This window comes from Chrysoperla carnea, chromosome 4 (genome assembly GCF_905475395.1).
Source record: "Chrysoperla carnea chromosome 4, inChrCarn1.1, whole genome shotgun sequence".
In the NCBI taxonomy this organism is placed as follows: Eukaryota; Metazoa; Arthropoda; class Insecta; order Neuroptera; family Chrysopidae; genus Chrysoperla; species Chrysoperla carnea.
The window spans coordinates 7,066,560-7,081,494 of record NC_058340.1 but is presented as its reverse complement, the minus strand read 5'-3'; the positions used below and the strand labels follow the sequence as shown (position 1 = coordinate 7,081,494).

The 14,935-nt window shown below is 29.1% G+C and overlaps 1 protein-coding gene across 1 annotated transcript; it reads left to right on the top strand.

The window, feature by feature from the left end:
* The first annotated feature begins 7,065 nt into the window (after positions 1-7,065).
* On the top strand, positions 7,066-12,640 carry LOC123298279 (trypsin-1-like). The gene is made up of 7 exons (XM_044880239.1): positions 7,066-7,180; positions 7,238-7,302; positions 7,372-7,460; positions 9,265-9,403; positions 10,411-10,527; positions 11,542-11,636; positions 11,699-12,640. The coding sequence occupies exons 1-7, from the start codon at positions 7,096-7,098 to the stop codon at positions 11,889-11,891; spliced, it is 783 nt and encodes a 260-aa protein (XP_044736174.1). The 5' UTR covers positions 7,066-7,095; the 3' UTR covers positions 11,892-12,640.
* The last annotated feature ends 2,295 nt before the right edge of the window (positions 12,641-14,935 follow it).

The window sequence follows — 14,935 nt, the reverse complement described above, 5'->3', positions numbered from 1 at the left end:
GGCAAAATTCGTCATTGAGTTTGACTAATTTTCGCATGGAAAATTTTTGCAGGATCCCGTTTAAAACATGCTCCTGAACTTAATAGAGCAGGTTGGCGGTGGGTAATCCGGTAGGATATTGTTTAAAATAATTTTGTTTTAAACAAATATTGAATGTATAAAATTTTTATTTGTAGTGTAAAGCATACACAATACAACATACCGCAAAATTTTTTAGCCTAATTGCATTTTAAGTGATTAATTGTTAGTTGTTAACAGAGCGCGCGAATAACTATCCAAAAATAACGATTTTCTATTGTACATATGCTATAAAGATCGGATTTTTACTAATCGACTTGAAATATAGTCAAACTAAAAAAAAATTTGTCGAACTTTTCTGTCCTTATTTTGAGTCGATGTTTGTATACAACAGAAAATCGTTATTTTTGGATGGTTTTTCGGGCTCTTTCTTAACAATTAACAACCAAGCACATAAAATACAATGAGTCCAAAAATTTTTGCGGGATGTTGTTGTGTACGCTTTACACAACAAATAAAAATTTTATACATATTAAAAATCTGATTTTTTCATGCACTTTTTTGGGGATTAAAATTGTAAAAATTGGAAATTCCCAAATATATGATAAAATTTTTTCGGAAGCAATTTGGTTAAGGTTACTTATTTGTAAAAAAAAATTATTTTAAACATCATTCTAACGGGTTATCCGTCGACAACCTTTGTAGTCCTTGTAATTTTTTTTAAATTCTCTGAATCATATTTGATTCACATAAAATTTTATACTTTTGTTATATCCTGGATTAGGTAATATTTTATGATAAATTTTGTTATTAATTATTAAAAATCATTTACCACTATGATAATAATTCACTATCTCAGAGAGAAACTTCAATAAAGATGGGTGTTTTTAAATAAAGCACAAGGCCATTTGAAATTAATTTCAAAAAAATTTGGATAAATAATGTTGTGATAAAATAATTTTTATTAATAAATGGATTAAAACTTTGTCTTGTAGTTTTCAATTTCGTTTCAAATCAATATCCCATGCAATTGAAGTTTCTTTTAAAAAAAGTTTAAAACATTGCTAATATTTTATAGTTATTTTTTTACTAAATTTTCCTAAACGTAACATATAGACATTAACGACACACTCTTAATACACTCAACCGAAAGTTTAGAACACAGATTGGTGGTAATTTCGTTAAATGTAGATCAAATTGACAAATATTAAGAATCCTATTTGTCAATTTGTAGCAGGTTGAGTTTAAGGTTCTGATTTCGGTTAAGTTTCTTAAAAAATGTGACTCATCACATTGTATGATTGTACAAAATTTCGTGTTTATATTCTTATAAATAACGAAAATATGAAGGTGTCTTCATCTTAAGTGCGACACACTGTATATAAATACAGTTTGGATCGTTTCATAACTTGAGTCTAGTTACGTTTATGTAAATACTTCTATTATTTTAACATTAGCGTTTGCCTAACATTTAGGAACAAATTCTAGAGAAAATTATATTGTTAAAAGAATGTTGTATTATTAATTGGTGATAAAAATGTTTAAAGTTATGTTATGCGGTCGATAATAAATTTGTTAAATCTTCATTTTCATTTTGTATAAATCTCAAACTTTCTTGAATATTATGTGTAAGATACTCAAATGAAAATGTAGAAGACATATTATAGTTGTTAGAGAATGTGTTCAAGGAAAAAAAGTGACACGAAGAATGTATAGTTCAATTTTGAAGAAGTCTATTCATGTTTTGTTTTTGTTGAAAATTTAAAACACAAATTATAGGACAACGCAAGATCTGATTATCACGATAAGCTTTTACTTTAGCAGTGCTATGTACACAGGGTATAATTTTAAATAGTCTAATTGTCGCCCAGCGTTATATAATAATTATAGACCTAGTCCAATGGCTTTGTATATTGACTAATTTTATTAATATTAACAAGTGAAAAAAAAATTGACTGAGTTAATTGTTGAAATACCCTGTATAGAAAGATTGCCCAACGAGATATTGATTCAATGTTATCTACCACCTGATAAAGTCCTGTTGTTATATCTTAAACCATTCTGTACATTTGCAAAATAGCAATCATTTATCACGATATTCCAGAAACTTTGAACCTCACTGACCTAATATTAGAAGAAATAAACATGCATCTCGTAAATTATAAATTTCAAACAAATTATTATGTCATGGTGCTTAATAAAAAAGATTTCTTTTTCATTTAAATATAAAATCAAATAACCTTTAACATAATTTAAAATTATGTTATTAATAAAATAAAAAAAAAAGAATTAAAATATAATATTTTTTATCACAATTTTATGATGATGACATTTTCAATGATTCGTACACGATCTTTAAACTCAATTATATACAAGTGAAAACAAACAATTTACTGAGTTAATTGTTGAAATACCATGCATAGTCAGTGTTGATTTCTTTATCACATTACACATACAAACATGTGACACATACATAACTGATAATCAAGTATAGTACATATTATAAAATTTCCGCCTAATTGGCGCCCTCACGGGTAAACAGTGATGTTTACGAAAAAACGTTTCAAACAAAAGTTGTTTAATTTTTGATTGACTGATAATATTATAAATTTTCAATATATAATATTATCAGTCGTCGATTACCTCACAATAAGCCTATGAGTATATACACAAAACTCTTGCTGGATTAACCTTTAGACAAACTATATGTTTTTGGATCTTGAAAGAGTGATGTCGAAGGCGAAGGGGCAGTTTATGAGTTTAGTTATAAGATTAAAGATAAATAATGCGACCCTACACAGAATCTCATTAACAAAGTTTTATTTTATTACAATAATAATAATCATGACATAATTCGTTGTCAAAAAACAGATCCATGAATAGATTTCTTAAAAAAGTGAATGATTGTAATACAATTAATTTTGATTATGCAAAAACAAGCAAAATATAAACAATATCTTGATTTGTGTGCTTATAATTGTTTATAATGCATTTTTTCAATATCATAAATATCTTACAGCTTTTTTGCATAAATATAAATTATCGTTACGATCAATTTAATCCATTAAACATTTATAAAGGATGAGTTTGGAAGATACCAAAAGCTTAGTATGGCAGTTGACAGTAAAAATTATCTTGCCTTGCTTTTTGTCAGTCACTATAATAAAAGAGTAGTTAAAAATGCAGTTAGGTATCATCCATTAAGGGAGTGGAGGGACATTTGAGATTTGTAATCCGGCTCTAGATCTTTGTCAACCAACCCTAAGAATGGAAACAGGCAAAGAAACACTTCAAAAAAGAGGAATTGTTTTTTAACTTAAAAATTTGGAGGAAAAAAATCTCGGTTCATGAATTTAAGTTAAAAATAGTGTTGATGGGTTTATTTGTACATTAGATGATGGAAATAACATAGGCTGACGCTAATTTGGTAGCTGAAATTTGCAAATGATGACAAGCAAAACAAATTTGTATGATTATATTAAAAGCGCTAAAGTTCTGGAGTCATGAATCGGAAATTGACTTTTATCGATGCCCGTGAGATAAGAACTACTTTTCTCACTCATTTTGCGTTCGAAAAATAGTTCATTATCGCACTCATTTTCATCACCACACTTTTTCAACCAATCAAATTAGCTATAAAAGAAGCTACATCATTTTCAAGCAATCAAATTAGTGTAAAAAATCTAAACTAATAACAAGTTACTATAGTAATTTTTTGAATACTCAAGTTTGCTCAATCTTAGGACAAATTTTAAATTACAATTACCGTTTATGTTCACATTTTGGAGGCGTAGATACAGTTTTGTACGATATACGGGTAATAACGCATTATTAACGTACTTCTGTGATTTCCCAATTCGTGCTACGCACTCGTTGTACAAATCGCATGCCCACGTTGATAATACTCTTACCCACTTGTATCGTAAATAACTTTTCTAATATCAAAATATTGAATATTCTGTAACAAAGTGATTTCATAATGCTTACATTCTTGTTAATATTTACTCCTAGTTTAACCGTGGATTGTATACAAAATATCATTTTTAATACTGTTTCAAGAAACAAATGCTGGATCAAAATATGGAAATTGAAAATAAACTAGAATGATAGAAAATGCATACTTCATCGTAGTAGGCATGGAAACTAGAATGATAGAAATGCATACTTCAGCGAAATAGAAGGCATGGAGGATAAATAACTTTTACACAACTTTTTATAGCGGCTGATAAAAATACAAGACAAGACCATTTTCACGGTTAGCAGTCGTACTATAATAAGCTAACACTTCAAACCTTTGCTTTGATTCGTTCTTTCAGACTCATTCTATATTTAAATGGGAATGTTTATGTTTGAAAAACATGATTAGTTTATTGTAAATAAATGAAAAAAAAAAGAAAATTTAATCATGTTTTTCATATTATTTATATAATTTATTTGATGCCAAAATTTAAATAAATATATATGTTCCTTTTTATTTATAATTCATGTTTTCTTCATTTGTAATACATTTCCAAAAACCATCATGATTTTCTTCTTGAAAATTATAGACTATGTCACAAAAGCAACGTACGGAGCTATGGAGCATTAACTTAATTTCAGAGAAGCGTTTATTTGAAAAAATTTTCAAATAAAACTTTCAAGACTTAAACAAATGGCCAGTTGTTGGGTAAAGCGGGACCAAGGGCTGTGCGTTGTGCATTATTTTTAGAAGAACTTTGCTGTGAAGATTTGGGATAGTTTTTTTAGTTTTGGTAAAACCTTTAATAGCTATTAGCGAATTATATTACACAAAGTCGTGATTTCGAGTAGTTTTCTTTGAAATTATTTCATATTTTTGACAAAAGAAAAAAATCCCATTTCAATAAAAAGCATCTAAGATAACAATCTTTAAATTCTATTTGAATCTGAATAATGTAATATGATAGACAAACAAATCCTTTTTAAAGTATATTTTCCATAAAATTATTACTTAAAGTTTTGAAAGAACTTGATTTTCCTTAAGTTTGCCATTTTGCTTTCAGTTCAATTAAAATTTAATCAATTTTATTATCTATTTCGTTATACCCAGCTATACGAAATATATATCAAGGTATACTAACTTCAGTCCCAAGTTTTCAACGCCAGTCCCAAGAACGTTCATGCGTCAACGATATTAGTAGAGAAATTAAAAACAATATGATAAAGCGATATTTTAAATGATTTTCTATGATTTAAAACAGGAAAAATATCCTGTTATCGAATTAATTTCATTAAATTTTAAGTTTAAAAAGTGACTAAAAGTAAGGTTTAACATGAGACTAAATGGAAAATATAAATCGATATTTTTCAAAAATTATATCGATAACCATACTTGAAACTTTTACCAGTTAACTATTATTTAAACTTTTAATAGAATTTCAAAGAAAATTTCTATTTTCTACCAATTTAAAATTCTTTAAAATTTACATACTGTTTCCCTATGAACGCACATAGCAAAACAGGTACACGCATGAATATTGGTCCTTAAAAATATTGATCATACGAATACAATTTTTGTATAGATGCTCATAAAATTACCTAAGTGAACCATTTCCGTTTGTCGCCCTGCCTGCCCGTCAACACGATAACTCAAAAATGAAAAGAGATATCAACCTGAAAAAAGCGTCCTCAGGACGTAAAAAGTGAGTTTGAGTTCGTAAATGAGTACCATAAGTCAATTGGGTCTTGTAAACCGTTAGAACGAAAGTTTAAATGTGAAAAATATTCCTTGAATTCATCAGTGAAGGCGCAAATTAGGACAAAAAGTTTAGTGGTATCCATTTTCTCCAAAACTATATAAAGCAGGCAGTTGAAAATTTGCATGTAGCTTCAACTAGTGGTATTGTGAAGCATTCTCGAAAAACGACAAAAAATTGTAGAAACAAATGGCGGCCGAAAGGAGGCTATACAATTGTGTTGGTTTTTAGGCTATTCTAATTTATTATAAATATTTCAAGTATTGACATTCAACACTTTCTATGCAGGGTATTTCAACAATTAACTCAGTCAATTATTTGTTTTCACTTGTTTACTCAAAAAAAGTTTTAATTAAAAATACCTATATAATTTTCTAGGGGGGTTACTATAGGGGTCACTTATTGTAAATTTGATTATATCTTTTGATAAATTTTGTTCTTTTATAAAAATTTAAAAATTTACTTATCTATTGTAAATGCCACTGGCGTATTGAGGAATTTTCACGCAATTTATTATTGAAAACAAAAATTATTTTGTAAAATTTTTTATTAGAATCTTCTTTTTTTCTGTTTGTTTTCGACTCCAGCTGGTTGTTTTACTCTTGGCTTCTGTTGACTTTTAATATTATTATAATGCATTTTGATAGGCGTATAATAAATTTTACGGTAAGTTTTAATCACGTTGTTCATAAAATAATTCATGTGGTTACGGATAAAATTATCCCCTTCATATACGTTCAAATGATCCCTATTTTGTGTGTAAAATTATAATAGATGATCCCCTATAATGTGACGGGCCTTGAATGTGTTGATTTAGATAATTTTACAAGAAATTTTTGTTTTCATTCTAATCGTTGATGCTTTGTAAAAGAGCAATTAATATTTTAAGTGAACTGTTTCGTAAAAACAGTCACTCTCACTTTTTTTATACAAGGTCAGTAAACGATCCTTTTTGAGAAACATAGTTCTAATAGTTTGAACAAATCAAAAGTATTGCAACACTTGAATAAAAAAACCAGCAATATTTTAACGTTATACATATCTCGAATGGTTTGACTATAAATTATTTTTATTCTTAGGGGGATCATTATAGGACACCTTCCCCTATATGTCGGAAAGCTCGGTCATCCAAGTATTGTTTTATATTAATTGAGATAGGTTCTAATTTTAACAGTTTAAAGAACCTAACCTAAGGGGAACCCCTATATCCTCTCTATGAATACGCCATTGGAAAATAATAAGATTTGTTTGAAATTAAATTTTCCCTATTTTTATTTCTGGAACATATAAATAATTCAAATAATTTTTACCTTTTATTATTTATTAACTTTAATTTATCATTGAAAAGTTATACTGTTTGCAAATGAAACAGTTTATTTACATAATGTCTTATAAGATAAACAAAATGGTGGCAATAATGATTGCTTGCATATCATTAATTGTATCAGGTAAATTATAAAATTATTAAGTTAAAGCAAAATATAAAATTTTCATTTGTAAAATAGGTTCTACCGGTTCACCAGTTGTAATTGGTGGAAAAGATATTGATACTCAAAATTATCCATATCAGGTATAATTAATTCAGGTTTGAAGTAATTTTTTATGTTTGTGTTAATATACCTAATTATTAAATTTGTAGCTGGCTTTATTAGTTAACAACAAATACACGTGCGGTGCAACAATAATTGGTAGAGAATATGCATTAACTGCAGCTCAATGCGTAAAAGGGTAAGAAAGTTTGATTTATTTTCTACCAAATACCCCCGTACGTTCTTTATGAATTTTTTTGAAACTTTTGGAAAACTTTTTCAATATTTAATGTTCAATGTAATATGTAGGTAATATAAGTATAGGTAAACTTTGAAAATTGGTAAACTCAAATTACTCTAAAAATTACACATTGTCGGTCTTTTAAATTTTTAATTTAACATTTATACTGTTTTAATGCTTGTTTGTATGATTTTTTTCTATGATACAATAAAAAATATACATTCACTAGCAGTTTTCCACCCGCTTCGCTTGGTAATTTCAAATGGAAAAACAAAGACTTGGTGCTCAGGGTAAACGGATCCGACTAGTGGAGTTTTCGGGAAATTTGTTATATAATCGGTCCAAACTCGTTACACAAGGGTTTTTGGGGTCGCTGAACTAGAATATCGTGACTGAATTGGTCTCAGAGGAACCTGGTGCATCGGTAACCCAGTCGCTTCCTAGAGTTTTCGAGAAATTCGTCATATAACCAGTCCAAACTCGTTACAAGGGGATTTTGGGATCCCTGAACACGAATATTGTGACAGAATTGGTCTCAAAGGTAACTCGTGCAACGGTATCACCGTCGCCTCCTGTAGTTTTCGTCACGATATTCATGTTCAGAGATCCTAAAAGCCCTCTAGTAACGCGTTTGGAATTATATGACGAATAACTCGAAAACTACATGAGAGGACGGTAAGACCGTTGCACCAGGTAGTGTAGCGACCCCCAAAGACTCTCGTGTAACGATTTTGAACCGATTTTATAACAAATTTCCCGAAAACTCCACTACACGATGAGAAACCGTTTACCCTGAGCACCAGGTACTCTGAGACCAATCCTGCCACAATATTCGTGTTTAGCGACCTCAAAAACCCCCGTGTAGCAAGTTTGAAATCATTTTCATCACTATTAATCGAATTGTGAATTTAATATTAACGGTCAATTTAAAATGCAATTATAAAATGCATTTAATTATGCTAATTATATATTTTTAATTTCTTATGAATCAGACTAGGAAAAAAAATTTTCTTACACTCTAACGAATCGAATGCCGAAAACTAATTCCGTTCCATTCAAATCCGACTTACTGCTCAAATTTATCGAACTTTGACTATTTTTCGTGCTTCGTTTCTTCGTCCACAAATAAAAATTGCGTTTAGATTTAAATAATTAGTATCTATACCATTTCCAAATATAGTAATATAATTTTGTTTTCTTATTTATCAAGCACTGATGATTAAAACATTAAGTATCGGTTCAAACAATTCCATTGTACATGCAAGAGATATCTGATTTAAAATTATTGTGGTCAATACGTGTGGTTAACGATACAAGTCATGCACCCTTATTACGACTATTAATTTTTTGACAAAGGGTCTCACACCACTGTATATGGAAAATAGCTTTCAGTCAAATGTGGCCAGAATTCGGGAAAGTATTCTTTTTGTAATTTGAACAAATATCTCAATGGGCATAAATCTCCACAATGTGCCGTTTTCGAAATATTCCATGCCAAAGTTCCCGATTTCAAGGTTGCCCAATATTGTCAGAGTACTCTTTATTTTTCTGATTCTATCTATCTAAAGTACATTCTAACATCACTTTAAAAACGCTTAGGATCATTTTCACCAATCTACCAAAAGAGGTTCAAAGACCAGTTAATATTTTTAAGAATCTACAACAATTATTTTATTGAAATTTTAAAATATCTTAATTTGATTGTTACTAACGTGAAGGTTGTAAGAATGTTTGATTTGCTTAAAAAATTTGTATTAATTAGCGTTTCAGAAAGTAAAATTACCTTACGAGCAGGAAGCAACAAAGCAGATTCAGGTGGATACGTATATACAGTGTCTAAAGTAGTTGTGCATGAAAATTATGATCAAGCGAAAAATCTAAACGACATATCATTATTAAAGGTGAATATTGTACTATATACTGGTTGTTTAATTTACATCTTGGCATAGTACATCTCTCACGAGTATGAGAGAGTAGATATGTATACATTAAGCAATGCGTATAAGAAAGAAGCGTTATAGGTGTGAGAGAGTGCATATGTATACATTAAGCAATGCGTATAAGAAAGAGGTGTTATAGGCTATAAGATGAATGTCGCTTCGATATGCATGGAGTTGTATACAACACACACAGCAGCCATAGAACCTACAACACTTGCTAGAAACATATAAAACCTATACCACCTTTTTCTTACACGCATTGCTTAATGCATGTACTCTGTTATACTCGTGGGAGATGCCTATGCCAAGATGTAAATAAAACGCATGGTATACATTTGGAGATAATTAAAAACTAAATTCAAATGCGGAAATAACCAGAATTGCGATAATTGATTTAATTATCAATATTAAAGGTTTATAGTATTATTTTAAGGGGAATAATATTATTATAATAATATTCTACTAACTGGACCCGTGCGGAATCCCGCTCCCGTAGTTACCGTAACCCGTGGATATCTTGTATCCGTGGCTAAAAACAACAAACAACAAATTTCGTAGAAAAGTGGTGAAAAAAAAAAAAGTTCTTAAAACAAAATTAGAAGTACATGTATTAAAAAAATAGTAATTATATGTCTAGAATATTAGGAGAGCATCTGTAAAAACTAACATGTTTTCCTAATAAACTTATTATTTAAATTTATGATATTTTTTGGTTCAAATTATTTGTCTAACGTGTTTTGTCCTAAGCGGTACATTCTTAAACCGTGAGTATATTTTTCGTCAAACCTAGACATAATAATCTTGAAAATGAGGGGTGAATCATGGAATTTGATTAAGAAATAAGGAAGACAAGAGTAGGACAGAAAAAAACTTGCTAGAGTAATAATATATAAGATACTTAAGTAGGAATTCCTTTTCTGTTAATCAATATATTGGTTAACTAATTTATAGATATATTGTATTTATAGGTATCGACACCGTTTGGTTTAACAAAGCCAGGTGTTAAAACCGTTGGTTTACCATTGTTGAATGAGGCCATACCTACAGAAAAAGACGCTTATCTAACTGGTTATGGGAAAACTAGCGTAAGTAATTTAAACTAATTATTCGAACAAAATTCTTAGAAAATAAATCGTTGTTTTTGTTTCATTTCGATTATCAAATAATTTTTTTTTTTCACTGCAAAGAAGTACCTTGACATGTTTTGCAACCTTGTGTGTGCAAAAGCAAATTTAACGGGAATTACTGTTGAGTAAGACTATGGTAGATAGTATACTCGCTAAAATAAAAGCCGCCCACGAATCAAATATTCAGTTCATTTCAAAATTTCCCCCCTTAATAACTTTTGACTTGATGTGATTATAGTTTTGGTTAAAAACACTTAGATTTAGATATCGTGAGAGAAGTGCAAAAATGGTACCTTGAAAATTTTAGGTTTCATATATTTTTTTTTAGGCATCCCCTATCTTATAAATAGACTACACAGAAAATGGAAGGTATGAAATCAATATTATTAGTAAAGCAATGCCGATTTGATTAACATAACATTGCGGGATGTTCATAAAAAATTATTTTATTACATGTTCAAAATGTCCAGCATTATTTCCTAGACAAAAATACATTCTGGTTTCGAAGTCTTCGAGAAATATGACGAATGTTTCGCGGATGTTTTGTCTACATTATTGCGTAATTCTGTTAGTTAGTTGCCTTCAAAATTGTTTCATATTTAATATATACTTTCAAAATGATAGTAGTAACTAATATCAAAAGTTCAAAGTTTTTGAATTAAACTTGAAAATTTTGTAGTTTTTCACAGATTATGCAGGTAACACAACTTTTTTTTTGCTTGCAAAACGTAGTTTCACACTACCCTAAGAGGTCAAAATAACATACCAAAAAAGTAGCTTTACATCGCTTTGAGATTTTGGCTGTTTTTTTTTTTATAAGATGTTGCTGGCGTATTTGGTTTAGAGTTATTAATAGTGGATCTTTTTGAAATGAGCACACTGTATGTTAATTATTAAAAATTATCATTAGTTCTTTATATGGTATATACGCATTATGATGTATTCAACAAATGAAGTGAATAATATTTTTAGGCTTCAGGTATTGCGACAAATATTTTACATGGAACGAAATTTCCAACTATCAGTGACAATGTTTGCAAGAAATCGGTTCCATCTTTAACTGGGACGTAAGTTAAATAGCCGCAAAAATTATATAATTGATTTGTACAACATGAAATTCTATTTTTAGAATGGGTTGTGCTGGATATACATCAGGGGGGCGTGATGCTTGCGAGGGTGACCAAGGATCACCACTTGTATTTAATAAAAAACTAATTGGAATTACATCTTGGAATTTCAGTTGTGGCTTAAAACCTTCACCTATTGTTTTTACAAAAGTTTCAAATTATCGAGATTGGATTAAAAAAAATAGTGGAATTTGAATTAAGATATTACTTTTTATTATAATGTAGATTTTTCGTTTATAATGATGCTCCATAAAATACCTAAGTAACACACTTATAGGTGTTTTCTTTAAAATCCAATTTATCTACGCACAGTGGAGTATTTATACCAAATTTCCGGACAAAAGTCAGAAAACTCAACTTTTTTGTTTTACATTGAAAGTTGTTTTTTGATCTAGGTAGAGATAAGCACTCTATCACAAACAGATAAATTGAGTTACCAATTAATATCGCCTCCCGTCGGTTTTGTAAACCGCAATCTACATGCTCTTACGGATGCTTGTTATAATTTTTGTTGCTTTCGATTTACCGTGTCATTCAATTTACGATTACTTTGTTTGCTAGTGCAATTAAGTAGGACTTTTTTTATATTGAATATGAAGGATTGTGCTTTATTTATTAGTATTTAATGTTAATTTTTCTATTAATGTAATAAAATGTTTGTGATTCATATTTGCTGTTAAAAACGGTAATTTTTTCATTAAATTTATCAAACTCAAAGTTTTTTGTTGTGCCCCTTTTTGCTCGGTAAAATTTTGTTTAATAGGGAAAAGTTAAAGTATTCTATAACATGAGACTAAGATAAGGATAGAGATTAAGATAGCTTAAGTCAAAAGTCAAAAGAAGGAACAAGCAGTTTTCCGGTGAAAATTTGAAACTTATAATTCCAAAATCAGCTTACGTGGAAACAAAGCCAAGCATAGATAAGAAAAAAAGTGGCTCAGGAGTACATAAAAATTTTAAAAATTGAAGTAGAAATTGAAATAATTGGGTTTGCATAAAAATCCCTTCATTATATTTTATCCGGAATTTGGTATAAATACTCCACTATGATACCGAGGCCCAATGTTAAATTTGACAAAATTGCTATCAGAAAACAAAAAATACGTTTTTATAGAAGAAAACAAGCCGTTTGTTTACGGCGAATCAATGGAAAGTTAACGTAAAAAATTCGCAAAAATAAAAAAAAAAAAAACGGCAACAAAAAAAGTTGACGTCCAATGCAAAAAATTTTATGGGAAAGTTATAAAAATATAATATTTTTTATCACAATTTGTATATGTATTAAATCTTTATATAAAGACTTGTATCCTTGTAAAAATATGTTATTTATTCAATCTCTGAGCTACGAATTTTTTTAAATGATTTTCTAAATAATTCATTGGTTTTTGTTTTCGTTTAGTAGGCCAATTTTCCTTTATATGTGGTCCATTTTATCTCGTGATATGTAGGTATATAGACCAGAAAAGGATGCTGAAAATAATTCATTCAATACCTTCGTAATCTTTGATTCCATTTGTATCTGAATAATGAAATACGATAGACAAAAAAATCCTTTTTAAAATGTTCTCCATAAAATTATTACTTAGTTTTTATAAGAACTTGATTTTCCTTATGTTTGCCATTTTGCTTTCAGTTCAATTAAAATTTAATCAATTTTATTATCCATTTCATTTTTATACTCTGTTTATAATAACTTCACTTCTACGATGAAATATATATCAAGGTATACTAACTTCAGTCCCAAGTTTGCAACACATAAAAATATTGATGATACGAATAAAATTTTGGCATAGATGTTCAAAAAATTATCTAATTAGACCAGGTCCGTTTGTCTGTCCGTCAACACGACAACTCAAAAATGAAAAAAGATATCAAGCTGAAATTTTAAAAGCGTGGTTTACTTACCATAAGTCAATTGGGTGTTGTAACCGTTAGACATAGAACGTTTAAATGTGAAAAATCCATTTTCTCCAAAACTATATAAGACAGGCAGTTGAAAATTTGCATGTAGCTTCAACTATTGGTCTTGTGAACCATTCTCGGAAAACGAAAAAAAAAATTCTTGAAAAACTTTTCCGAAATAAATAGCGGCCGAAAGGGCGCTACAATTGTGTTGGTTTTTAGACTTTTCTAATTTACTAAAACTAAGGCAAGTATTGACATTCAACACTTTCTATACAGGGTATTTCAACAATTAACTCAGTCAATTACTTGTTTTCACTTATATTATACCATGCATATATGAAATATACATAGTATATTAAGTTTAGTCCCAAGTTTGTAACGCTTAGAAATAATGATGCTAGGAAAAAAATTTTGTCATAGGTGTTCATAAAATCACCTAATTAGTCCATTTCCGGCTGTCCGTCCGTCCGTCCGTCTGTGGACACGATAACTCAAAAACGAAAAAAGATATCGAGCTGAAATTTTTACGTACTCAGGACGTAAAAAGTGAGGTCAAGTTCGTAAATGAGCATCATAGGTCAATTGGGTCTTGGGTCCGTAGGATCCATCTTATAAACCGTTAGAGATAGAACAAAAGTTTAAATGTAAAAAATGTTCCTTATCAAAAATTAAAAAACTTTTGTTTGAAACATTTTTTTGTAAACATCACTGTTTACTCACGAGGGCGTTAATTAGGTGCAAATTTTATAGTATGTATTAATATAGGTATATATCTTTTGTTATTTACGTGACGTCATAAAAACAAACGATTGCGCATCAACACTGTCTATACATTTTTGTATGTGTTATGTGATAAAGAAATCAACACTGACTATGCATGGTATTTCAACAATTAACTCAGTCAATTGTTTGTTTTCACTTGTTTATTTTAAAAAAGGTTTTATTACAAGTACCTACATATTATTGCTTAAAATTTTTCAATAATAATTAATTCCTACTTATTGTAAATTTGATAATATCTTTTGATAAATTTTTTTTTTTGTCCTTTTATCAAAATTTAAAAGATTTACTTACCTAGTGAAAATGACAGTGGCGTATTTTGTAATTTTCTAGGGAGGTGCACGGAGTTTATTATTGAAAAAAAAAAATAAAATTGTTTTGTAAAATTTGTATTAGAATCTTTATTATAATTTTTTTTTTCTGCTTGTTTTCACCGATTGGTTGTTTTACTTTTGGCTTCTGTTGACTTTTAATATTATTATAATACATTTTGATAGACGTAGGTATAATAAATTTTACGGTAAGTTTTTCTGACGTAATTCATAAAATAATTC

Excerpts from the sequence above, each read along its gene's own strand:
- LOC123298279 (XM_044880239.1), top strand. The coding sequence starts at position 7,096 with ATGAAACAGTTTATTTACATAATGTCTTATAAGATAAACAAAATGGTG. Across the intron at positions 7,461-9,264 it reads GCAGCTCAATGCGTAAAAGG|CGTTTCAGAAAGTAAAATTA; the intron begins GTAAGAAAGTTT and ends TGTATTAATTAG. Across the intron at positions 11,637-11,698 it reads GTTCCATCTTTAACTGGGAC|AATGGGTTGTGCTGGATATA; the intron begins GTAAGTTAAATA and ends TTCTATTTTTAG.